The sequence below is a fragment of the Manacus vitellinus genome, unplaced genomic scaffold, assembly GCF_001715985.3.
Source record: "Manacus vitellinus isolate BGI_N305 unplaced genomic scaffold, ASM171598v3 scaffold_14_pilon, whole genome shotgun sequence".
Lineage (NCBI taxonomy): Eukaryota > Metazoa > Chordata > Aves > Passeriformes > Pipridae > Manacus > Manacus vitellinus.
Genome location: NW_021939063.1, coordinates 853986 through 878074, shown reverse-complemented (window position 1 = coordinate 878074; position 24089 = coordinate 853986). Strand labels below are relative to the sequence as shown.

Genomic DNA, 24089 nt, shown 5'->3' with positions numbered 1-24089 from the left:
TTTTTTATGGTTTGGAAAATACATTTTCTTTTAAACCTTTTAATTATTTATCTGGAGTTTCATCTGTTCATTTATCAGCTGCACCTACCACTTCTAGTTCATTCCCTGGGTATGTGTGTTCATAAAAACTGTTATTAGAAAATCAAATGAAATAAACTACTGTACTTAAAATGTTTGGGTCCCAGTGTAACTACTGCAGTCACTGGGGGTTTCCTATAGTGTTCAATAGGTTACTGATTGATGCCCTGATCAGGCTGTCCATACTTAAAGATGGTTTTGATGTTTTTATAGCAATTTAACTTTGAAAAAATATTTTATGCAGCAAATAAGGAAACTTTCAGAGTTTTACCAATTGGAAAATAGGAAATATGGATAAAAAATTGCCCCAGATGCATCAACACAAGGAGCATTTACCTACTTTTTTTAAAATCCCAAGTATCTTCTTTCAAAAGAACACCAGAGGATGTCTTTGCAGTGTCTCTCTGTACAATTGCTTTGCTCCCCAGCGATGGCCAACGACGGCCTCTCCTGGCTGGGACCTGCCCTGGGAGCAGCCCCAGGGTGGGAAGTTCTGCTTGTTGGTTCCCTGCCAGGCTCCTCTGGAGCTCCCGTGGGCAGGGTAAGAGAAATCAGTGGAAGGGGGTTAAAGGCTGAGCCAGAGACTCCTCAACACTGCGCAGAGCAAACCTGGGGCTGGGCTGGCCTCGCTGCCAGGGCTGTTCACAGGTGTAAAAGTACAGTTGGGTTTTCCAGTTTGATTTTCTATTCCGTTTCCCAGTGCTGCTGTTGCTTGCTCAGGTGCTGGAGACTGGAGTTGCCATTTCTATTGGAAAGACACAAATCTTTCACATCTCCCAAGAACCAACTAGCACGGAGCCACCAGCATGGGATTCACGTACCTCCAGACATGGGGCAATTTGGTGACTGAGCCCAGATTTATGGCCTGTCCTACTCACGTGCCAGAGTCAAACCAAAAGCAGATGTGGATGGTTTTACAGAAAAACAGCCTTGAAAAAATCTCCATGATTTAGCAGATTTGAAAAGAATAGAGAAGCTGTGGCTGCCCCATCCCTGCAAGTGTCCAAGGCCAGGCTGGACAGGGCTTGGAGCAGCCTGGGACAGTGGAAGGTGTCCCTGCCCATGGCAGGGGGTTGGAACTGGATGATCTTGAAGGTCCCTTCCAACCCAAACCATTCTGAGATAATGAACTGAAGATGTGCTTGTAAAGCTGGAAGGCCTATAAATGTCCTGAGTGGCTTCCCAGGAGCAGGTGGTTCTCAGCAGTGATGCTGAGCATCATGTGCAGCCTCTGCACACAACTCTGGGGGCATCTGCAGGAATTCAGGCTCCAAAACAAACGTGCAGAGCACTTGGGAGAGCTGGACTCACACACTGGGGGTTTAGTGTGAGTATAAAAGAAGAGACTGATTAACATGGGAGAAGAATCACTCCAAGTGCAGTGACCTCACAGCCCACTTACTGTGGAACAGGGACTCTCCATGTTCCAGATTTTCTTAGGATCTGTGGGAAATCAGAAGTTTCACAAGCTGAGCTCCCCAGCCATGCTGTGGGAGGGCTTTCCTGCTGGATGTGATATATTAAGGCCAAGGTTTTCAATCTAGGAAATGTCTCTGGTTTGCCATCTGGCACGTTCATGCTTCCACTCCTTTCACAGCTTTGCCCCCCTGATGCATGTTTGCTGCAGGTTTGGACGAGCAGAATTTGGTGCCCAGCAGCTTTGTCCACATGAGTTCATCCTGCTCTCGTGTGTCTTTGGCTGGATTTCCCCCTGTTTGAGAAGGCGCTTCTCAAGTGTGAGCTGGAGCAGACAGTGAATGCTCTGCTGGGCTGTGTCTGCTCCTGTTTGTGCTGCAGGAGCAGAGTGTCAGACTGGGAGAGAAACATTTGAACCTCCAACCCATACTTAACTTATATTGAGATTTACATGTAATTACTCCTTTTCCCAAGCAGCTTGTTTTAATTCATGGCTTCACCCGACAGAGCGACGGCAATCAGCGCCCGGGGCCTTGGCAGTGAGGAGGCTGTGCCTGCCATGGGCTGGGCCAGCAGTGTCTGCCTTCACAGAGCTGCAGATGGGTGGAAGGGACATCAAAGCAGGGACACCTTCCCTAACCCTAACCCCAGCCCAGGTTGCTCCAAGCCCCGTCCAACCTGGCCTTGAACACTTCCAGGGATGGGGCAGCCACAGCTTCTCTGGGCAACCTGTGCCAGGGCCTCCCCACCCTCACAGGGAAGAATTCTAACCTAAATTTCCCCTCTTTCAGCATTAGAACTTAGTTGGCAGCTGATTGAGTTTTTAGTGGGGAGGTGCAGTCACAGCATCGTCCCCCAGCACACCAGGCACTGTTTGCATGGTCTGTGTTCTGACAGCGCTTTCTTGAGCACTGCCGGCCCCTTCCATGCCAGCAGCAGCGAGGGCACTCTGTGTCCATCCCAGGGGCACTGAGGGCACTCTGTGTCCATCCCAGGGGCACTGAGGGCACTCTGTGTCCATCCTCACTCTTCTCCATCCTTGAGAATGAACACTGAGCTTGTGGGTTCCCATCATTAACCTGTGGATGGTGCCTGTGGATCACGAGCATGTCCTGTTTGTGTGTTCACTGCTCTTCACCCTTAACAGCACTGAGGGCACGTAGGAAAACACTAATCTGGTTGTTGATAATGCTGAGGAGCCTGTGAGTGGCTGTGTTGGTGAGGAGGGACTGGGAGAACTGAAACTAAAGCCAAAATGTCCCAGAATTCGTTCAGGGGAGAGGAAGGAAAAAAATAACCAACCAGAGCTGCTGTTGTGTGAGCAGCTGCTCCCATGTTCAGAGGTACCTGGACTCTGTGACTGGTTCATTTGTTGCCTACCCAGAGCTCATTCCTGTGCTGGTGCTCTCAGCTTTGCACTGCTCTAATCCGAGCTCTGCAGCCGGATTAGTGTCACGGGCTCATGGCAGGGCAGCTGTGAAGAGTTTGCTGTGCACAGATCCTACAGACCAATGTATTTACTTTCCCTCAGACTGCATACCACCAGTAAGAAAGAGTGTTCAAAAGTCTGTTACTTGGTACACTCTTCCACCTACTGTATAGCTTTTGCCTGCTTTCCAAAAAGGTAAGGAAAACCGAGCTTCTTATTATTTTATTCACAAGTGATGATGGTTCTTATTATTATATACATAGTTATATGCAGAATGTTCATTAGTGCAGCTATGTTAAAACAAGTATCTAACTTAAAAATTGTTCACAAATCCATTACCAGAAGCTGCCATGGGAAGGCTTTCCTGGAAAAGGGGAGACCCATAACGTGGGTGATTCCAATGCCTGTGTTGGGATCCCTGAGCACCAGCACCTGGTAGTCTCCTGCTTCCCACCACTGGGGGTGGATCCCAATAGAGCTTTTGAAGATGGAGATATTCAATAACCATTTAAAAAAGGAACAAACAAACGATCAAAAGTTAATTCTGGCCACCAGATCTAACAAGTAACAAAATGTTTTCTGAGTCATTTCCAGCATCTCTACCCACAGGTTTGCCTGGTAGCACAAAAATAACATTTGCCAACATGTGAGCTGAGCAACCCTCTTTACTCTAAAATTAAAAATGGCTCCAAAAAAGTTTGCAAAACCTTCTTTTCCCCATGGGAGAGCCCAGTGACCACTTGCTGCTGTGGAACCACAGGTGAACAATTTTTGAGGACTGACTTTTCCTGAGTGTTGTGGCTGCCCTCGTGGTGATGTGTGAGCTCACTTGGTACTTGTGACTGCATCGGCCAGGAATTCCTGCTGCTCTAGGGCAATTAGAGGAACAAGAAAGCCTTTGACATTGGGGAAAAATTACTAACAACCTTTAACAGCTATTTCTCACAATTCTGTGTGCACTCAGGGGGTTTGTCCCTCTCTTTGGGACTTTGCCCACTCCTTTGGGCTTAGCCCAGGTATGGAAGGTGCTGATCTGGTTACTGTGGTGCTGTGCACTGAGGGCCTGAAGAAATGACTATTCAGCCTTCAGAATGTTTCACTGATTCCTCATAGATGAGAACTTATATCAGCAAAGGTAGGAATGTTGCTTGAATTGAGTCTCTGAGTCACAGGAAAAAAGATTCCTAATATCTCTGGTGGTGTAAATTGCCCCAGCTCCAGTTTCAATTTAGTCCTTGGAGTGTTCAGATTGGTTTTATTGTATTTGAATCAGGGCCATTATGTCAACTCCCAGCTCAGGCAGAAAGGCTGATTTGAGGTGTGAAGCTCTTCATGAACATCGGGATGACCTGGAGCATCGGAGGGCCAGAGTCAGGAAGGGTGATGATGGCTGGGCTGGAGGGAAATGGAACAAAGCAGTCGAGGAGGAGAAGGGGCCACTCAAAGTATTATTGCAAATGAAATGGGAAAGAGGAAAGGGCAGCCATGTGAAGATGAAATTGTTAAAGGAAGGAGATGAGAAGGAGAGAGATAGAAGACGCCTTAATCTGTGGAGAAATCACTTTTTAACAAAAAACTGGAAAAAAAAAAGCACAAGCATTTGAAAATAAAATAATTAGGAGCTCACATGGATTTCTAACATTAATTTTCTCCATGTAATAGTGGAAATAATATGAGGCATTGCTGTCTGCAAAGGCACACAAGTAACGTTGTCATCCAAGTCCTAAAAAAAGCAAATTGGCCATTCAGACTCTTTGAGCAGATTTTAAAATTTGGTTCAGAAAAGCTGTGAAAATGCTATGGTCAGGGCTGGCTTGGGCTTGCACTGGTCCTGCCAGAGCTCCTCTGCACCAGGCTCTGTTCCCCATCCCTCCCCGGAGCACTCCTGCTCCAGCAGGGCTGGTGGCTCTGGCTGCTGCAGCTCTGCTTGCTGCTTTGATTTGTTCTTCCAGGAATACAAAACGAAAACCAGCAGGAAACAATACACTGTATTAAAAACAAAGCAGGGATAGCAGGAAAACATCAACTCGGTTGTAAATTGACACTTGTTTATGCTGGTAACTTATTTGTGGTAGGTATGGACACAGAGCTGAGCCCTGACGTGACTGTATCAATTTCTGCTTGTGATGCACAGAGTTTGTGTTTAAACTTGTGTTTATAATGCTTTAAATTGCTTCCTGGGAGTGACAAACAGGACTTCTCTGCTGGAGAGACTGCTGAAAATACAAGGCTTGAAAAGCTCTGTGTGGTAGCTGGGTCAAGGTGGCTTGTCCATCACTGAACAAGGCAGGGAAAGTCAATGTTCTGGAGAGCCACAGCTGGTGCTGCAGAAATGCCTGCTGCACTTTTCTCCTGATCCAGGGCAGCAGGAAAAGGCGGTCCAGTGACCAAAGTACTTTTGATATCTGAAAGACCTGGATCAGTCCCTTGGGCTTTGGAGCCTCCCAGTGCAGGGCTCCACAGCTCTGTTCTCCCTCCCTTCCCAGATCTCCAGGCAGCACAAGATTCCCCCCTCGCTGTGTGCTGGGCACGAGGCTCTCAGGGGTGAGGGCAGGGAGGAGCAGCTCAGCAGGAACCTGTCCTGACCTTGGCCTCTGCATTCCTCTGGAATTCCTCTCGGTGTCCCCAGGCTGGCCCTGTGCACTGCTTTGGGCAGTGAGTGCATCTCCAATCCTTACTGAATTCCTTTGGAAAGGCCAGTCCCTGGAGCTGTGTGTGAGCTCTGGGTTTGCTCTCAGACCCAGCTGGGCACTGACACCACTGGGGCTGGTTCACAGCTCCAGTCACAGCAGGAGCCAGGGAGGCTGGGCTGGGCAGGACCTCCCCTCCCGGGGCTGGGCACAGTGTGCTGCTTCCAGAGGCTTTCCAGTTGCTTCCCAAGTCCTTCTTGGCTGGATCAGCATGCAGAGGAGTGTCCCTTGTGATTGCCAAGTGCTCAGACAGTCTGTGAGGGATGTGCAGCCCCACACCTGGGGAGTCATCGTGTGTCTTGGTCACATCTCCCCTAGAATATAAATGCAATTACTGAGATTGCTCTGGAATGAAGCTGTTGTGATATGAGTCATGATGTGGTTTCAAACTGATCCTGGGCTTATGCTGGAAGAGGTAAACAGAGGTACCCCCAAGTGCCAAGGATTTTCCATGCCTGTCCTTCTTCCCTGGGAGCCCAGGGCCCACAGAGCCCCCCTCACCCCCAGCAGTGGGGTCCCTGGGGAAGGGCAGCTCTTTGAAGGCTGTGGGTCTGTGATGCTCTGTAGCTCATCAGGCCCTTGGGTGTGTGGTGGAGAATAATTATTTGCTGGATTGAAGCGTCATTTTTATTTTAAATCTGGCCCGTTTCATCCCGAAAAAGTGTTCTGTGTTTAACCTCACTTGAGGGATTTTCTGTTCAGTGGAGGCTGCTAAGAAATGAGAATTTGCAGTCAAAATTGTCTTTGACAGCTCTTCACGGCATATATTTTGATTCTGGAATGGCTGACTGGAAAACTAAACATCATAAATTCTTCTAACACTGATATGCTTATTTTAAAAGTATTGCCTGGAGATTCATCGTGGCCTTGGACACTTCCAGGGATGGGGCAGCCACAGCTTCTCTGGGCAACCTGTGCCAGGGCCTCCCCACCCTCACAGGGAACAATTCCTTCCCCAATATCCCATCCATCCCTGCCCTCTGGCAGTGGGAAGCCATTCCCTGTGTCCTGTCCCTCCATCCCTTGTCCCCAGTCCCTCTCCAGCTCTCCTGGAGCCCCTTTAGACCCTGGAAGGGGCTCTCAGCTCTCCCTGGAGCCTTCTCTTCTCCAGGTAAACCCCCCAGCTCTCCCAGCCTGGCTCCAGAGCAGAGGGGCTCCAGGCCTTGGATAGAACATTCCCTCCTGTCTGAACATTTGGGGATCACGGTACTTTCTTTCTACATCTAAAAATAACTACTTTGGATGGTGCACTTTCGTACATTCACACAATTGCACGCTCCCATATTAATTATTTGCAGACTGTCTCACACCTTTCATGACTTACATGACACAAGACTTGTAAATATGCAGGGAAGTGTCAGACTGTTTCCTTTTTTAAAAATTAAAATTCTTAGGGCACTTAAACCATCACCTTCAAATTTGATGTCTGAATAAAAACACATTATTCATGGCTAGAAGTGCCTTGGATATTAAAAGTAGGGTTAGATGCTTGTGAGGAACAACTGAGTATTAATTAGTGTATAAGTATTCATATTTCATTCCATTTTTTCTGTTTGTCTTCTTATGTGTTTTTTTTTCCCTAGGAAATTTGGAGGAAGAGTGAGCAGATATAGTTAGACCTCATGGACCAGTCCCTCTCTTGCTTTTTTACTCGGTAAACTCTCAGTAGCTCTGAGTTCTCCCGTTGATTAATTTATCAGTCCTTACATCCTCTCAGGGAGACTCTGTCAAATTTATAAATTGTAATATCAGGAAAAAGACAAGACTTTTGGCTCTCTTCTCTTCCATCTATTTCTAATGACTCCCTTTCTCCCAGACAGGGCAGATGTCACCGTGCCAGGGCTCAGCTGGTGCTGTTCCCTCCCTGTCCCTGCTGTGCTCTCCTGAGCACCCACACCCCACTCAGGGTCAGGGACAGGAGCAGGGAACAGTTGTGGGATTGGGAAATGGAACCTGACATTCTCACCTCGATTCCAGTGGAGTCCCTGGCATTTCCCCAGCCTGGGACCTGCAGGATTTGGGGTCCTGTTTCCTTTCTCCCCGACCCAGGCACCAGGGAGCAGAACTTGTATCTGGCCGCTTTTGGAATGGGAATTATTTCCATTTTTGTTGCCACTGACACATCCCCTGATGGCTCCAGCCTCTGGCCAAGGGGTTGTGTTTGTGTCACAGCCTGCACAGGGCTGCTCCAGCCTCCTTGGGTGCCTTTGGGGATTCTACCCAAACCTTGATATATTTTGTCACCTCGTGGCAAACAAAGCCGTGGCAGATTGTGGTGCAGGGCTGGGGAATGACAGCGCTGATGGACTGGGGGAGTGGGAGCTCAGGGACTGAGGCACAGCCCAGCACTCCTCTGCCACTGACAGAAATCACCCTGGAAAGGAGGCAGAGATTGTTTCCTGTTGACACGGAGAGCAAACAGAGAATATATTTGTGCAGCAGGGGCCTGGGTTTGTTTGGGTTTTGGGGGCCAGGAAGCAGCAGCAAATCAAAGCAGTGGCACATCAGAAATTGAGTTTTCTCAGTGTTTCTCTCTCACAGGCGCTGCTCTCACACCCGAACTCTCTGGAAAACATCACAGGGTGTTTGTTTCTTTTTACTGGCTTCAGGGAAGGAAATGTGGGCATCTCCCAGCAATGTATGGGGCACATTAGAGGAGAGCATCCTTTTGGTCATGAAAAGAGGTGTTTTGACTTTGGGGTGAGGTTGATTGTTTTCCACTCTGATGGCAAGGAACAAAGGCAGGGGGGTATTTTTTGCCATAGAGCAAAACAAAAAGGGAAGGGAATTAGGTTAAATACATGTAACTGTCCATGAAACACAGTGGAGACACATAATAGGGAAGAAAGGCATTCTGGGGTTTGGCTGAGTTACTCCTCTGTGACTCAGAGCTCTGGGTCTTACCTGGGAGCAGAGTCTGGCACTGCATCCACTGAGATGTGTGTTCTTGCTGTTCAGTGGAAAAAGAAATAAAAAGATACAGTTGCCATGGTTACAGCATTTGTCACGATGCTTATCATGTCCCTGGCATAAAGAGCCCTGCATTAAATCTGGGCTCTTATTAATATCAGCTGTTAAACATTTCCAGGGTATTTGAAATCAAGACTTTCTGCTAAAAAATTAAATGTTGATTGCAGCAAAATTGAGCTGTTAAACAGTGCAGCTCGGAGTGTAATTTTGTTAGACACTGTGTAACAGAATCATACACCAGGAATACATTTTCCAGGGAATTTAGTCTCTTTGCACCTCATGAACATTCTTGATTTTCCTGTTAGGATGTTTGTTACCAGCAACTCTGCCAAGGAGTTGGAGCAGGCCAGCTGGCAGGAAGGGAGGGGAGTTCCTGGGTGTAAGAAAATTATGACTTGTCTGATTACTGTGTAACCATGGAAAGGCTGAGAGAATCGGGACTGTTCAGCTTGGAGGAGAGAAGGCTTCAGGGTGACTTAATTGTGGCCTTCCAGGACCAGAAGGGGCTACAAGAAAGAGGGAGAGGGACTTTGGACAAGGGCCTGGAGTGGCAGGAAAAGGGGGGGAATGGCTTCACACTGGCAGAGAGTAGGGTTAGATGGGATATTGGGAAGAAATCCTTTGCTGTGAGGGTGGGGAGGCCCTGGCACAGGTTGTCCAGAGAAGCTGTGACTGCCCCATCCCTGGAAGTGTCCAAGGCCAGGTTGGACGGGGCTTGGAGCAACCTGGGCTGGTGGAAGGTGTCCCTGCCCATGGCAGAGGTGGAACTGGATGGGCTTTAAGGTCCATTCTAAGCCAAACCATTTTATGATTCTCTGATTCTTGGATATCTGCTTGGGTCACAACACTGGGATTTGCATGGAGAAGAGCTGGGGTGTTGCTGGTATAGGGACTGGCCACCAAAAGGTGCTGTTTGGGAATGGATTTGGTGTGGGGGGGGGTTGTGTTGGTCCTCGGTAGCTGGAGAGAAGGGGGTAACACATCACAGGATGGCAGGAGAAATAAATGATGGAGAGATGTCCTGGGAAGTGCCAGGGCCATGCTGGGAGGGGAAGGGCGGCTGCAGAGCTCCCAGCCGTGCCCTGGGGCTGGGACAAGGCAGTGGGGACACTCTGGAACACAGTCAGGAGCCAGAGGTGAATTGTTTCCTTACAGCTCTGACTCCAGGACTCCTTTGGGATGTTTTAGCCGATCACTCAGGTCATAATTTTGATTATGTTTCCTGCAAACTGTTTTCACACATGGCTCTAACAGCTCTCCCAGAGCCAGGCTTTCCAGGTGAGATAACCAAAGTGCTGTTAATTACTTGGGTTTAATCAGGTGAAAATAATTTGCTTCTGTTTGTTATCTTTCCAGTCCACAGCATTCAAACAGAAACATTAAAGAGGTAGTTTGGATTAGTGGGTTTTCTGTACCGTTGGCTCCAATTAAGGAATAGGAGTTGGGTTTGTTTCTCCCCTGCCATAATCTCATACAGATTTGGAGACACATTTCCTAAGATCCTGTGCACTTCTCCAGCTACCTATGAGGCCGGTGCAGGTGAGACACTGGGCATGGGATTGGGGTGAGGGTTGTACAGTGGCTCTGCCTGTCCTCTGGGAACCACTTCCATCCTCACGTTCTGCTGCACTTGGAGCAGGATTTCTGTCCCCCATGGCCTGACCACATCCCACTCTCAGAGCACAAACACAGCTCTTCCTGAAGCCTCTCTGCAATCTTTCACTGCTGGAAGTGTTGATAAAGCCTTCTTGCTGTTCATCCTCTGATCCCACTCTCGCTGATACTTTCAAGCTTCACCTGACACAGAGGTTTTTATCTGCAAACAGACAAGGAGGAGATTGGGGAAGATGCAGCCAAACATGCTCGAGATTGATGTTCTTCAGCAGTACCTACTTTGTTGATTTTAGCTTTTATTTGGAAGGGTACAACTAATCCTCTGTTACAATCTTATTTCCTGACTCCAAATCTCAATCTCATATTCTCTGTCTGGCAAAACCCTGATGATTTTTCAGGCCATAAACAGTCTGGCTCTACTCTGTGACTCAAAGTCACATTTTATTTTAATGGCTCAGATGGGAAAGTTCAGAGGAAGGACTCTGGATTGATCTCTGCAGGTGCCCACCTTGATAACACCTGCAAAGCCCAGGGGTGGCAGGCAGAGCTGATCCCTCAGCACAGCCCCGGGAGGCCAGAGCAGTGCCTGTCACCACAGGCATTGGATCATCCCTCCAGCTTAACAAAGGGAGTTTATTGAGGCTGACAGAGGTATTGGCATGAGCAGCTCCGAGGCAGAGAGATAAATGTGCTTTGTTTGTGTACAGAGAACTGGCCCTGGCCCTGGGAAATCTGTTAGAAATGGTGAGTGCCACCTCCTGTCAGTGAAAACAGGGAATACAGATCACAGCCCAGTGCTGGGGGATATCCCAGGACACCCCATAGCCCTGGTTTTACAAGTAATACAGGTGCACAACTTTGTAATATTTTTCAGAGGAGCACATTTCCTCACTGAGTTTCCTCACTGAGTTTTGCCCTTACCACGGTCCTGTCTCCTGCCAGAGACACCTGGATTTCAGTAACTTTCCTCAGGGATGTGTTTTGCCCAGGAAAGGAACCTGCCCCTGGGATCCCAGCACTGGGAGTGTGGGCAGGGAGAGGGACTGTGGGGGCACGTGGGTGCTTCCAGCAGAGTGGTGGAAAACCAGAGAGACCTGAAGCACTCCCTGTGTCCAAGGGGGACTATGCTATACAAGTGTTGTGAGGAACCAATAACTTTCCACATTATTTTATACTGTACTGTAAATTTTTAGGGTGAGCAATGCTGGTTGTGCTGAAACTGGGAGGTGCTTTGCCCTTGACTGGAGCAGGAGTGGGATTTCAGTGGATTGCAATTCCATGCCTGTCTGGAGAGCTGGAGTTGAACTGGGAGTTCACCACTGCACTGTCCTAAAGACAGCAAGTGTATGGTTTGTGCTACATTCTGTAGGATTTTCCCTTACTTGTCTTTGTAGACAGCTTAAGTCTGCTCTCCAGGAGCAGAGTCAGGGCAGTGTGTTGGTTATCCCATGCCATCAGGAAAAGCTTCCCAGCACACAGAGCTGTGGTTGTTCCCCTGTGCCAGAGCCCTGTGGCTCTGAGCTCCGTGCACGAGCTCGAGTCTGTTATTTATCTGGAACATGAGATGAAAACATGCCCAACTTTCAAATAGTCCCTTCATTCTTCTTTCCTCTTTCCAAAGAGCTGCCACGTGCACACGGACTGTGCAGAACGACCTTTACATCATTCTGTGGCTTTAGGGTGAGGGGTGTGATAAGCTCCAATCCTTCCTGGGATTCCCTGGGAAAGCCTGTTTCACTGGAATGAGTGGGTATCATTCTGCTTGAAACCAGGTCAGAATTGTCTGGCTTTGTACTGCAGTGCAAGCAAGTGTTTAATAGAATTGCTTTCCCTGCATTGCCTGAGCTTAGAGTTCCTTCATCCCTATGGATATAAAAGTTCACCAGCAGATTGGGCTCAATCCAACATGTTTGCAAGATGCCAAAGCAAACACTTACTGTATGAACTCAACCCTCCCATGCTGTCTTAGGCTTTAAGAGGGTCATGTTTTTGCCACTTTGACCTGAACTGATTCTATCATTATGCCATTATCCCACCCAAGAACTGCCTTTATTATTCTTTCTGCTAGATACATTCCCTGTTCTCACAGAAAGCGCATCGTAACAAAAGTGGGGAGTTAAAAACACACACCCCAAGAGCTGCTACTACTTGAAAGCTTTATAAGCTAAAACAGACTTTTTAAGGAAAAACCTATTTCAAATCCCCATGTGGCCTGGGGAACTGGCAAGGTCAGACTCTTCCTTCCTATTAAATCCTCGTGGGAACTTCAAAGGAATCCTCATTAAAAGAGCCCAGGATATTGAGTATTTGTAACAGCTGCATTAGCCCGGCGCTGCCCTGCCCGAGTGGTGACAATGCCCTGTGTGGAAGGCTCCCAGGGAGCTGTGGCACTCCTGCAGCAGCTCTGCAGGCTGGCTGTGCTCAGGGGCTGCGTGACAGGAGGGTAAACAGCCGTGTCTAAAAGGGAGAGTAATAAGGAAGCCCTACAGGTAAAATGAGCCTCGGATAAAATATGAGGAATTCAGAAGGGGAAGCCATGTGAAGTGATGGACAGTGAGTGTTCTTTAGACAGAAATACACCTGCAGCATGTGCCCAGCCCTGCTCTGAGCAGGGTATTTGCATGCATATGCATAAACACCATTATTCTAACGATGTGAAGCAATACTTTTGTTATTAATTGCATTCTGAAGGCCCCGAGGGGAGCCAGGTGGATCCAGGCTGGCGGGGCTGTGTAAAGCGGGTTGCTTTGGCTCTCCTCTCCTGCTGCTTTCTTGGCATTAATCACTCACTGCTGACCTCTGGCCACTAGTGTCACCTCCTGATTCCCCTCTGGAGCAGCTTATGGATTATATCAGTGCTCTGCAGACTGGGAGCAGAGACACCTGGGCGGCATTCCGGGCTGGGAGTGGACAGCCAGGCTGGACATCTGGCTCCAGCCACCCTGCCTAGGTTAGCTGAGTGGAGCCAGCAGAAAACCTGGCCTTGTCTCCCCAGTGAGCTCTGTGCACACGTGGGGGAGGCTGCTTTGGCTTTATCTCCTGTAGCATTTGGCATTTTAGTGGCAGCTGGTTAGATTTCTAACCATAGGCACTGTATTATGTGCCTGCACCTAGGAAAGTGTGCCTGTATGGCCCCACCTGGGTTGTGATGGTTTTGGCCAGCTTTGGGATTTCCAGTGATTCCTAAGGACAATCCATCCAGCTATCCCACTGGAGAATCCAGAGGGCCGTGTCCATCAGACACATCAAACAACAGATGCAGTAGACTGTCCAACTCAGCACCAGGTTGCCATCATACCAGTTGTACTGGATAAATTAGTGATCAGGAGACACAAAGAGTCCCTTGAGCACTTTCTCCTGCCCTGTTGCTGTTTGTGCCCTGCTGTTGAACCTCCCCATGCCTGGAACATCACCACTATTCCTGGCTGTCCTCAGCACCCAGGCACTGATTGTCACTGCTCTAGAGAGTGACAGATCTGACAGCTGGGGATGGTGTCACTGAGGAGAAGAGGAGGCTGTGAAGCAATTAGGAGGAACACACTTCCACTAATATTATATTTGTAATTTAATATATTCACATGCCATTAAAACATGAGGTTCCGTGTGCTCATCTGCATAAAAACCACGTGGTTCAGGCTGCAAGGACCCCCCACACAGGGGGGAAATGGGTTTGTACAACTGCAGGCACTTAGAGGCCAGATAAGGTGCCAGTACACCATGGCAGCACAACAGAGAGATGTCAAAATGTGATAGAACAATCCATTTACATTTAGATACCAAATTTAAAATTATTTTCTCCAAGCTTCATTCCATTTGTTGGGGTTTGGGCAAGCATGTAGAATCATTTAGGCCTGTTGCTTTCATCTCTTTCTCATTTAAATTCCCCAATTTAAAGGCAGCAGAGCATGGGGACAGCTCTGTCTTTCTGGCAGAGATGGAGGAGGAGCCATGTACACCCATTTCGCTTTGAGATGGACTAGAAGTAGGATTTAATAATCAGCCTCCGCTCTGCCTGGCACAAATGATATGGGTTTCTAAGCCAGAATTAAGAAAGAGAGAAGGTAAGAATTATCTGCCACAGTGACTGCAGAGGGAATCAGAGCAGGAGTTCCAGGCTCGGAGCCATCACAATGTCCCTTCCTGCTCAGAGCTGGGAATGCTGAGATGATGTCTCATACGTTTGATAGCCTGAGATGCCTGGGGGCTGCAATAAAATTCATTTCTTGCACTGTAAATCTTTTCTCTTTAAGCATGGAAGAGGTTACAAATGTGCATAAAATTGAAGTGCAAGTGATTAAATCTCACTCTGAGTCAGTATTGACAACTCTGCCTTGCTCTGGGATGCTGTGGCAGCTCCTTTCTTTGTGGCCTGTGCTCAAGATAATGAAAACCAGTCAAGTGATGAAACTTATATATCCAAAGAGGCTTTTTGCTTCTGAGTATTTGTTTTTAATATGTTGTCATGGCACAGAGATGCAGCTATTTCCAATCCTGTTGCTCCCTTCTGGAAGGGGGTGGGTGTAGGCTCTCACTGCCCCCCACTGCTGAAAAGAAAAGGGGTTTAATTAATAACTGCTTTAAGGAAGCATTGTTTGGTTTCCACGTGCAGCTGTGCAGGTTGTTTTCATTGGGGTGGTGTTGCTGCAAGCTGTAGGTGTCTTCACACGGATGGTTGCAAGGCAGGAGGGTGGGATCCACTTACGGAGAGTGGGGAAAGGCACAGCACATAACTGAGAGGACAACTCGGAGCTCACGGGGGTTTCAGGCTCTTGAACACAGGTACATCCTAAAGTAAAGCTGTGCTGGGAGGTGTCTGGGGTTTTGGTGATCAAGGGGCCTCTTTATGCCTCTGTCAGGACAAAATAATTTTCTTTCCAAGCCCAGTAAAAGCAAAATCATAATGGGAGCTGGAGCATCCTTTGCTGTGCTCTGCCTTATGGGGGTGTGTGATGATAAATCCTATGACGAGCAGCTGAGGGAGCTGGGGGGGCTCAGCCTGGAGAAAAGGAGGCTCTGGGAGGACCTTATTGCTCTCTACAACTCCCTGACAGGAGGATGTGGCAGGGTGGGGGTCAGGCTTTTCTTCCAGGCAACCCAGTGATAGAACAAGGGGAAACTTCTTCAAGCTGCAGCAGGGGAGATTCAGGTTGGGTATTAGGAGAAATTTCTTCACTGAATGAGCGAACAGGTGGTGAAGTCACCATCCCTGGAAGTGTTCAAAAAATGAGCAGATGTGGCACTCAGTGCTGTGGTTTAATGGGCGTGGTGGTGTCAGCTGAAGGTCACACTTGATGGTCTCGGAGGGTTTTTCCAACCCCAGTGATTCTGTGGTTCTCTGTGGTCACCTGTGGCTGGACTGAACTGGAGGTTGTGCAATGGCCCTGACTGTGTATGAGACTGTATCCTCTGGGTATCCCTTAGACTGATTCTTTCTCCTACCAACATTGTCACTTTTCACCGCTAATTAGCAGAAAATTATCAGAGAAGAGCACTCGTGGGGAGTGGTGATGGGAAGCCTCTTTTTAGGGTCTTTAAGGCTCTTTAGAAAGGTCCCCGGTTTTTTTCCAAACAAGTTACACAGTTTAAATGCCTCCAGTACATTTATTTGCAAACGGGCAGGATCCAGGATGTTTCCTTCCCACGTGGTATTCTGTACTCAGAAATAGTTGTCAGTCCCCATTCATCCCACCGCTTGTTTGTGTGTTCCTTCACACCAGGCTTGGGAAAGGGGGCTGGATGCAGCTGGCCTGTGTCTCTCTGGACACAGGGAATGGTCCAGCACTGCAGATTCTGCATGTGCAACTCTTGGCTCTCTGCCAGCGTGTCCAAGTCAATGGCCAGCCGAGGCTGACATAATTATATGTATATTAATTATATACGTTGTTTGCAAGAGGACAATGTGTGTTCACTGTTGGGAAGCCGTCACCCATTAACAGGAACGGCAACAGAGCGTGGGAGATGTGTATCTGTTCCCGTTTGAAGAACAGGGAATGCTCCTGTCTCCTGGATTAAAACACAGTGAATCCTGGTAACGCTGATGTTTCATTAGCGTCCCCCATTTTCATGCAAATTAATTTCTTTGAGGAAAATCAAATCCATACCTGGTGCTAATTGCCAGTGATAATGATGAGCTTCAACTCAGTAGAGATTTGTTATCAAAGTAGACAGTCTCTCTCCTGAAGTCTTCAAGACCAGAGTGTGTCTGGAATTGTACATGGGCTGAGCTCCAGGTTCCTGCAGTTAGTGTAGGAGCAGAGCAGTGAAATGCACCAAAAGCCATCAGGAGACATGATCTCCTCTGGCCTAACAGCCTTTAAGGCCAAGGAAGATTCCTCTCCTAAAATAACCATGGAGCTTTTATTGATCATTTAGTCTAAATTATGGATGATACTTTTGTCAGCTGCATCACTCTGGTGAAGCAGAGCCGTGCCAGCACTGTCTGAGCTCAGAGCCCACCTCTCCACGGAGAGCCCACAGGTGCACATTATCCACAGCATTTCTTGGCTCAATCCCTCTGGCACCAGTGGTTCACCGTCCTATTGGAAATGCAGCTGAGCTACTGGGGCTGCATTGGTAAGAAAACTCATCAGCACAAAGATCAGGTTTGCTGAAAGGCTGAGTAACATCCCGGGAAACAGTGAAGGGGTGACATGATAGGAACCAGCAGTGGAGAGCATCCAAACCTCTGTCACAGGAACTGCTGCTATTGGAAATTGGAGCATGTAATGGGTTAAGCTGAACTATATCACAAAATAATACATGGAATTACTGTGCAACCTGTTCCGTTATGACTTTTTTTTTCCTAGGCTCATTTTACCCCTTTTCAGCATCTAATAGCATTCCACAGTTTATTGGATATTTGCAGTGTAGCCTTGGAGGATAATGAGTTTTATCCTGGCAGATGTTGGACACCTTCGTGTCCAAGAGAAGTTAATGGGAACTGAAGATGATCAGCACTTTGTAGACTCAGCCCTTGATTGAACAGACAGCTCTGACTCGTCTGGGGCATGAGAAAACAGCTGAGTTGGGGTTTCAGGATAATACTGCAAAGGGCTGGAGTTACATGAGAGATTCTTACATACCAGCCTTGGGAGTAAAATAATTTCTTTGTCACTAAAAGATAGTGAACACCATGGAAAATATCTAGCTTAGCAGAGAGGCTCAGAGGAGCCCTGGGATGCCCAAAACCAAGTTTGAAAAGCAGCTTTGCAGAGCAAACTCAGTTGTTGCTCTCGCCTCTCCTTCCGTGGCATCTCTTAAATCTTCCTGAGAAAGATTTACAATGAAACATACTCTATCCTAAAAAAAATATCCCAAAAGGAGAGTGCAGTCTGTCCCAGTTTAGCAGCCCAAAAATGTTCAGCAAATGGTTAAGTTATGCCAAATTCTCTCAAAGACAGTGGGATTTAGGCTTGAGTGTTTTAGCAAACTGTAAATACAGGCTCTTTTTTTTACCTCTATGGAGGGTCAGTTGGATCTCAGGAAAAGGTTTTTCTGCAGAGGGTGGTTGGCACTGCCCAGGCTCCCCAGGGCAGTGGGCACAGCCCCAAGGCTGCCAGAGCTCCAGGAGGGTTTGGACAACACTCTGAGGGACAGGGTGGGATTGTTGGGGTGTCCTGGGCAGGGCCAGGGGTCAGACTGGATGGTCCTTGTGGGTCCCTCGAGCTCAGGATATTCTGTGATTCTGTGTCCTGAATCTGTCAGTGTTGCCATACGACTACAGAACATTTTGCTTTGTGTTCAGCTGCAAATAGTTGCAGATTTTCCTGACAGGAGCATGTAGCAGAGCTCATGAGGTTCTTCCTTCTCCTGACTGCTTTGATTTCCTTCTGTTTGCAAACAGATTGGATTTGAAGGTCATAATTAGGGAAGGTGGTACCTTCATTCCCATATTGAAAAATTCTCAGAAGTCATAAACTTGAATCAGAATTGCTTTATTCATGAGAAAAGCCACGTTTAGCCCAGGAGATTTAAGAAGTTGGTGAAAACGTCACTGTTTTTAGAAAAAGGAAATCTTAACAGGATCTAGTTGTGGTGCCTCGGCATTGAAGTCACCCAGACTGCAGGAGCCTCACAAACTCCATCGGTGGTAACGGGGTTTGTAGGAACGGCTGGAGCTGCACACGGGGCTCGGGCTGGTCCGAGGGGGTCAGGGATGTGGGAGCAGCGCCAGCCCCTCCGAGGGGCTCGGCCCGCGGGCCCTGACCCTTCTCCACTTCTCTTGCAGGCCCTGCTGCAAAAAAGAAGTACGTCAGTTATAACAACCTGGTGATCTAGGCCGCTCTCCGGGGTGAGGATTCCCTGCCCCGCTGGCGCAGCCTCCCCCGCGTGGGGTGGCAGGGCCCGGCGGCGCCCGGGACGGCGTGAGGGGAGCCCCGGCTCTGACGGCTGCTTACGAAGAACTCCTGCCTGCTCCGGGCTCCGGCCGCACCGGTGTGGCCATCGGCCGGGCCTCGGGCCTGCTCCGGCCATGGCCTCGGGCCTGCTCCGGCCGCGGGAGCCGCCGAGGCCGCGGGGGGACCGGCCCCACGCCGGCCACAAAGGACTCTAAGGGGCTAATTCTGTCTTTCTATGTACTTCCAGACTGCAAGTTTTTGAACTCTCTGTACAGTTTGTGAGGATTTTTGCATATCGCCATCCATGTTGTTCCGAGGTCACTGTTTGTTTTTCGGATGCACAGTTTCATGAGGCCCTGTGCTCTCGGCACTTCTCAAACCAACCGGCAACTGAGGAGCTCAGACCTGTGTACATGACTTGTATGACTACTCTTGTATCACTGCAATCCATATACCTTATTTTTTCTAACTAAACAAACAAACAAAAAAGAATTTAAAGACCAAAAACTGTGCTGGCGAAGTTAGTCCCCCCTTCACACCTCCGATGGGCTGCAGAGGAAGCAGAAGGATTTTTGCTGAGTTTTAGTAGAGGTCTTGATCTTTGGAATGCATGCCAGTAATGTATTTTATGGTATATGTTAATAATTTATGTTTGATATTTGTATTTGTGTTCTATTTTGTTCTTTTCTTTAAGGTATATGACTATTTTGCAATAATTTCAATGATTATGATATTTGGAGGAAAGAATATGGCTTTTACATGTCTTGAGGTTTTTCTCTGTTGATGCCCCACCATGATTGACCAGTGTGATAAGGACTTACAGAAGCATGTATGTTTTATACTGTTTGTAATAAGTAATTTCGTTAATCTTGCTGCTTATGTGCCAATTTAGTGAAACCGATCTTTGCCGCAACCTCCTCCCTCCCTTTCCATTCTCTCGATCCTGTGATATTATCCAAGAATGTATCAATAAAGGATTTTGGTTAACTTTTTTTTATTTACTCCAATAAATATATTTTTTCAGTTGTTCCCTCCCCCTTCCCCCCTTGTGACTAACCTTTATTTCATGACGTTGTCAGATGAACATCCAAAAACCTGACACAGAGGTGCACAGAAAGCAGGTCTGGAAAAGGTCTTGAGGGAGCTGGAAGCTGATTGCAGGAGGAAAAAATTATTAAAAGGCACTTTTCAGGATCTTAAAGAACCCCAAAATCCAAGTTTGAGTCCCACAAAAACAACCTTTCAGTCGGTGTTTGATGTCTCCAAAGCTGTCATCAGCCATTGAGGTTTGTGATGCCTTTGAAGGATGTTCTGTACAGTAGCACAGAACACAATTAGGGGAGCAATTAATGAGCCAATCTGCCAGGCAAGGGTTGGGTGAGCTGGGGAGGGAAAGGGAAAAGTCGAGGCAAGAGGTGAGAGGAAACTCCTTCTGTTGCGGCCCAGCACCTGCACATCACCTTGGCACAGGAACCACAGCTCGGGGGTGTGACAGAGCCTCGGGAAGGTATTTAGCCTCCCATTTGCTCCAGACAACTTGATCAATTATCCTGATGAAGTTAATCAGCATCAAAAGAAGATTTGACAGCTGTGCCACGAGGCCGAGGCACAGTGATGAAGATCTCCACGTCAGCCCCGACTGGCTCTGGGCGCTGCAGGGGCTGGTGCAAGGCCTTGGTGGGGTTTTAATATTCATAGATCTAATAATGAACTACAGCTGACAAGAGATGAAATTCCGCCCAAGTAAAGGCTTTGTTAGCAACAAACTAATTACCAGCAAATAATGAAGGCAGAGGCTCTGCAGTGTTTTCCTTTCTTCACAATCACAAGGACAGAGCCAGCGCTGGGCTAGGTAAGTACATTACCATCAAACAATGATTTTGCTCAAAGACTCTAATTTTTTTTCAGAATGAGCAAAAAAATAGTTTGCTGGTCTGTTTTTCACTTTTTTTTTGGTGAAGGGGAGACTGAGGTGCAAAGAGGAAATGGTGCTGCTGGAAGAGAGTGATGTGGGATTGGGGTTTTAATTTCTTTTCCCAGCTCACGGTGCATTAGATCCAACAGAGAAAAAAACTCGAACCTTTTATTTTCCTGTTTATTTTATTTTTATAGGGTGTGTGTTTTGGTTCATGAGCTGCATTTTGTTAAAGGTTGCCACTGATGTTTTATCCCTCTGACTGAGGACCCCATCTCAGGCAGGGCATCCTGCTACAACATCTATAAACAAAATTTAAAATGCAATCATGCTTCTTGTATTAAAAAGTTACATATTTTTATATTTAATTATATTAACGCATTAGTAATTTTAAAAATTACCTCCACCCCCTATATCTATGCATTAAAACTCTGCAGTGAGTCCCTGAGCCCAGCAAGGCACTGGTTTAAGAGCTGGCACAAGGTGAAGATGTTGCACTGTGCACTGTTGATCAATATTTCCTTTTTTTTATTCCACAAGCTGCACCACACCACACTCGCACACCCACACAGCTCATTTTCAAACACAACTAAATGAGCCTTTAACTCCATTTAGAGTCTTTTATCTTACAATTGACTGTACTTGGCATCAGTGCAGCATTACCATTGTTCTCATAACATCCTCATGTCATTACTCACTGAGTACATACGTGCTAGAGTACTGGTTTGGTCACCACACTGGTGTTATGGTATTGGTTTGGTCCCCACACTGGTGTCAGGGTACTGGTTTGGTCCCTACCCTGGTGTTACAGTACTGGTTTGGTCCCCACACTGGTGTCAGGGTACTGGTTTGGGCCCTGTCAATGTGGTGTTACACCAGTGACCTGAACAGATGCAAAGGTAGCTGGGTCTTGCCTTAAGACTGCAAGTTTTATGTGCTGTAAATGGCAGCTGTCAGTGGAATGTTTCATGTTTGGATGAGGAAAGCTGGTGGGATTTTCCCAGAAACCCCATGAGCTTGTGTTCGTAGGCACTGCAAAATTAGGTGCAGGCAAAGCTGCAGCACAGAGCCCTCGGAGCAGAGGGAGGATGATTTGAGTGGACATGGAGTAGGAGGTGACCACGGGCTCTGCACCTCCGTGCAAAGCCATCCTTCAGCTGGCAGAGATCCGGGCAGCAGCCATGGAATAACCTCCCCAGGGTGCTGGGACACCAGGAGCCCGAGCAGCCCCTGGCACACACCCACTCTGGGGCTCTGCCCTGGGAGCACAGCACACACTGCAGAGAACAAATCCTTTCCCTTCTCATCATGATGAACACACTGTGAAAAATGCCCATGTGATTGTGCTGGGAAAAAATCCTGAAGAATGGGAGTGATTTTTTTTTGTTGCCATTTATTATTAAGTCTGAATTACACCAAATTGTTTTGGTATGTAAATGCCAAGTTTATTGTTCATAAAAATCATTGCAGAGTTAAGCTTTCTGGGCATGTTATATGATAGATAATGACAATTATTTAGCTGGAGTCAAATCTTAGTCTTCATTTGTGACATTAATTGCCTTTATATATAATGAAATGCACTATAATGCTCCCATATACAGAATCTGTGCATCCATGAAAGTGCTAATCAAACATATTTATTAATTTCTAGGAGAGCATTTTGTCAAGGCTTTGATACAGCTGAGTGTTTTTTGGTAAATAGCCTTTTCTATAAGATGTTTAGCAAAATATTTCAATAATTGCTTTTTGTGCTACAGGCATAATTAATATTATTTATAATAGATTAATAAGAGCTGAGGGGTGAGATGCTGCTTCCATCCAGCCTGGCAATGCTTTGCCTCTGCTCCCGTGGAGTCAGACTTACACCACCAGCCCTCTATGTCCCTGGCCCTTCCCAAAACCATGTCAAAAAGGCCAATTTTGAATATGTTGAGGGTGGCTGAACACGACGTTACAAAACCTGGAGTGCCGGGAGATTTGGGCTCTTCCCTCCAGGCTTGTTTCTGTTCATTATTCACCTTCAGCCCACACTTGGGAGGAAATGGAATTGAACTTCCACCTCCCACATGTGGGGCTGTCAACTTCAATTCCCTGTTCCATTGTGAGCTTGCCAATCACCACAGCTTTATTTGATCTGGGCTGAGGGAAAGAAGAACCAGGGTTATGGGGGGCAAGTGAGAGCGTTGCTGCATTTGCAGGTGTTATTCCAGTCTCCTGGGAGAGGGAGCAGTGTGGGGCTCAGCTCCCAGGGGCACCAGGGTTGGCTCTGGCATCTCACTGGCAACGTCTGCCACAAGGAGTGGGAGAGCAAGGCCAGTGATCCTTGGAAAGACCCTCTTTTGCTGTGTGCCTGGTGAATATTTGCCATCCCTGCAGGGTCTGCAGTGCAGTACATCACAGCTCCCCTGGCAGTTATTTGACTCCATACCATGGGCAGTAAATCCAAGCCCTCCAGGCAGGGCAGGGGTTGTGTGGCCTTAAGCTCTGTTGCCAGCTTGGCTTAGGGGTGCAGTTACTTTCCAAGATAACTGTTTGCTGTTTGCTCTCCTGATACAGCCACAAGCTCTGTATTAGTAAAAATTCCCCCACTGAAAAAGTGGCCAAGCACTGGAACAGGCTCCCCAGGGAAGAGGTGGAGTCACCATCCCTGGAAGTGTTCAAGAAATGAGGAGACCTGGTATTTCTAGGACAGTTCAGTTGACACGGTGGTGATGGGTTGAAGGACTTGATGATCTTGGAGGTCATTTCCAACTTTAATGATTTTATGATTCTACTTGTACCACACATTTATTTTCAGTAACTTCTGTTTTCAGGACCCACTTTTATTTCATACCACCCAAGAAGAGTATTCCTCCTTTTTCTCCCTTAACAATGATCTCAACTTTATTTTTTATGGCTTCATATAATGTACAAACCCAAAAATAGACCCTGTGCAGAAAATGGACCTGCAGGGATCAGGATCAGCTTTCCCTTCCAGCTCCTGCTGGAATTCACTCAGAATGTTCAGCAGAAGGGTCAATGGGCAGCACATGCCAAGGCCTTTAATCCTCTCCTGGTCATCAGGACCGGGGAAAAAAGTCCCAGTTTAAGATGTCAGCTGATCCATGTAAACTGGTTTCCATGGTCTCTTGTCAGCTTCTGTTTATTCATTTATTTTGTATCTCTCAGTTTTGACCAAATCTTGAGTAGATCTTGGCTTTACTCCACGGATACCAGGTAATCCCTTTTAGCCACTTTGAGATGAAGGAACTGATCCCTTTAAATCTTGCAGGATTCCAGAAAACTGCCAACAGCATAGTGGGAGCACAGTGGAGCTTGTTCTGCTCACATTGTGTGAAATCACAGTAGAACCAGCTCTTCAGAGTCCCAAGTCCTTTGCTTGACATCTTAAGGCTGCTCCCTTCTCAAAGAGTGGTCTGTTCTTCTCAGTCTTCCTGGCTGTGTCTTAAATTCTGCCAACCTCCTTCCTACCCCTTCACTGCCATGGGTATAACACACAGGATAACCTGCTCCCAAACTCCATCCCTCTGTGTCTAACGGGATGCTGAAATAAACGACTGCCTTTGCAAAATAAATCAGCAAAAATGATCCATACCCATTTTTGCCTGGATTATTATAGTGGCTTTAGTCATTTTGTAGAC

General features: G+C 47.4%; 1 protein-coding gene across 5 annotated transcripts in view; it reads left to right on the top strand.

The window, feature by feature from the left end:
- The window catches only part of GRM7 (glutamate metabotropic receptor 7), a 241955-nt gene extending 223405 nt beyond the window's left edge, over window positions 1-18550 (top strand). Inside the window, exons 10-11 of one of the 5 annotated variants that reach the window (XM_029958223.1) lie at window positions 3026-3118; window positions 18425-18507. In XM_029958223.1, the coding sequence (XP_029814083.1) occupies window positions 3026-3096 (71 nt within the window). In that variant the 3' untranslated portion in view covers window positions 3097-3118; window positions 18425-18507. Of the gene's footprint in view, window positions 1-3025; window positions 3119-3265; window positions 3514-4196; window positions 4682-7196; window positions 7729-18424 lie in introns of those variants that run through there. The other 4 variants (XM_029958219.1, XM_029958220.1, XM_029958221.1 and 1 more) reach the window with 4 other exon arrangements.
- The last annotated feature ends 5539 nt before the right edge of the window (window positions 18551-24089 follow it).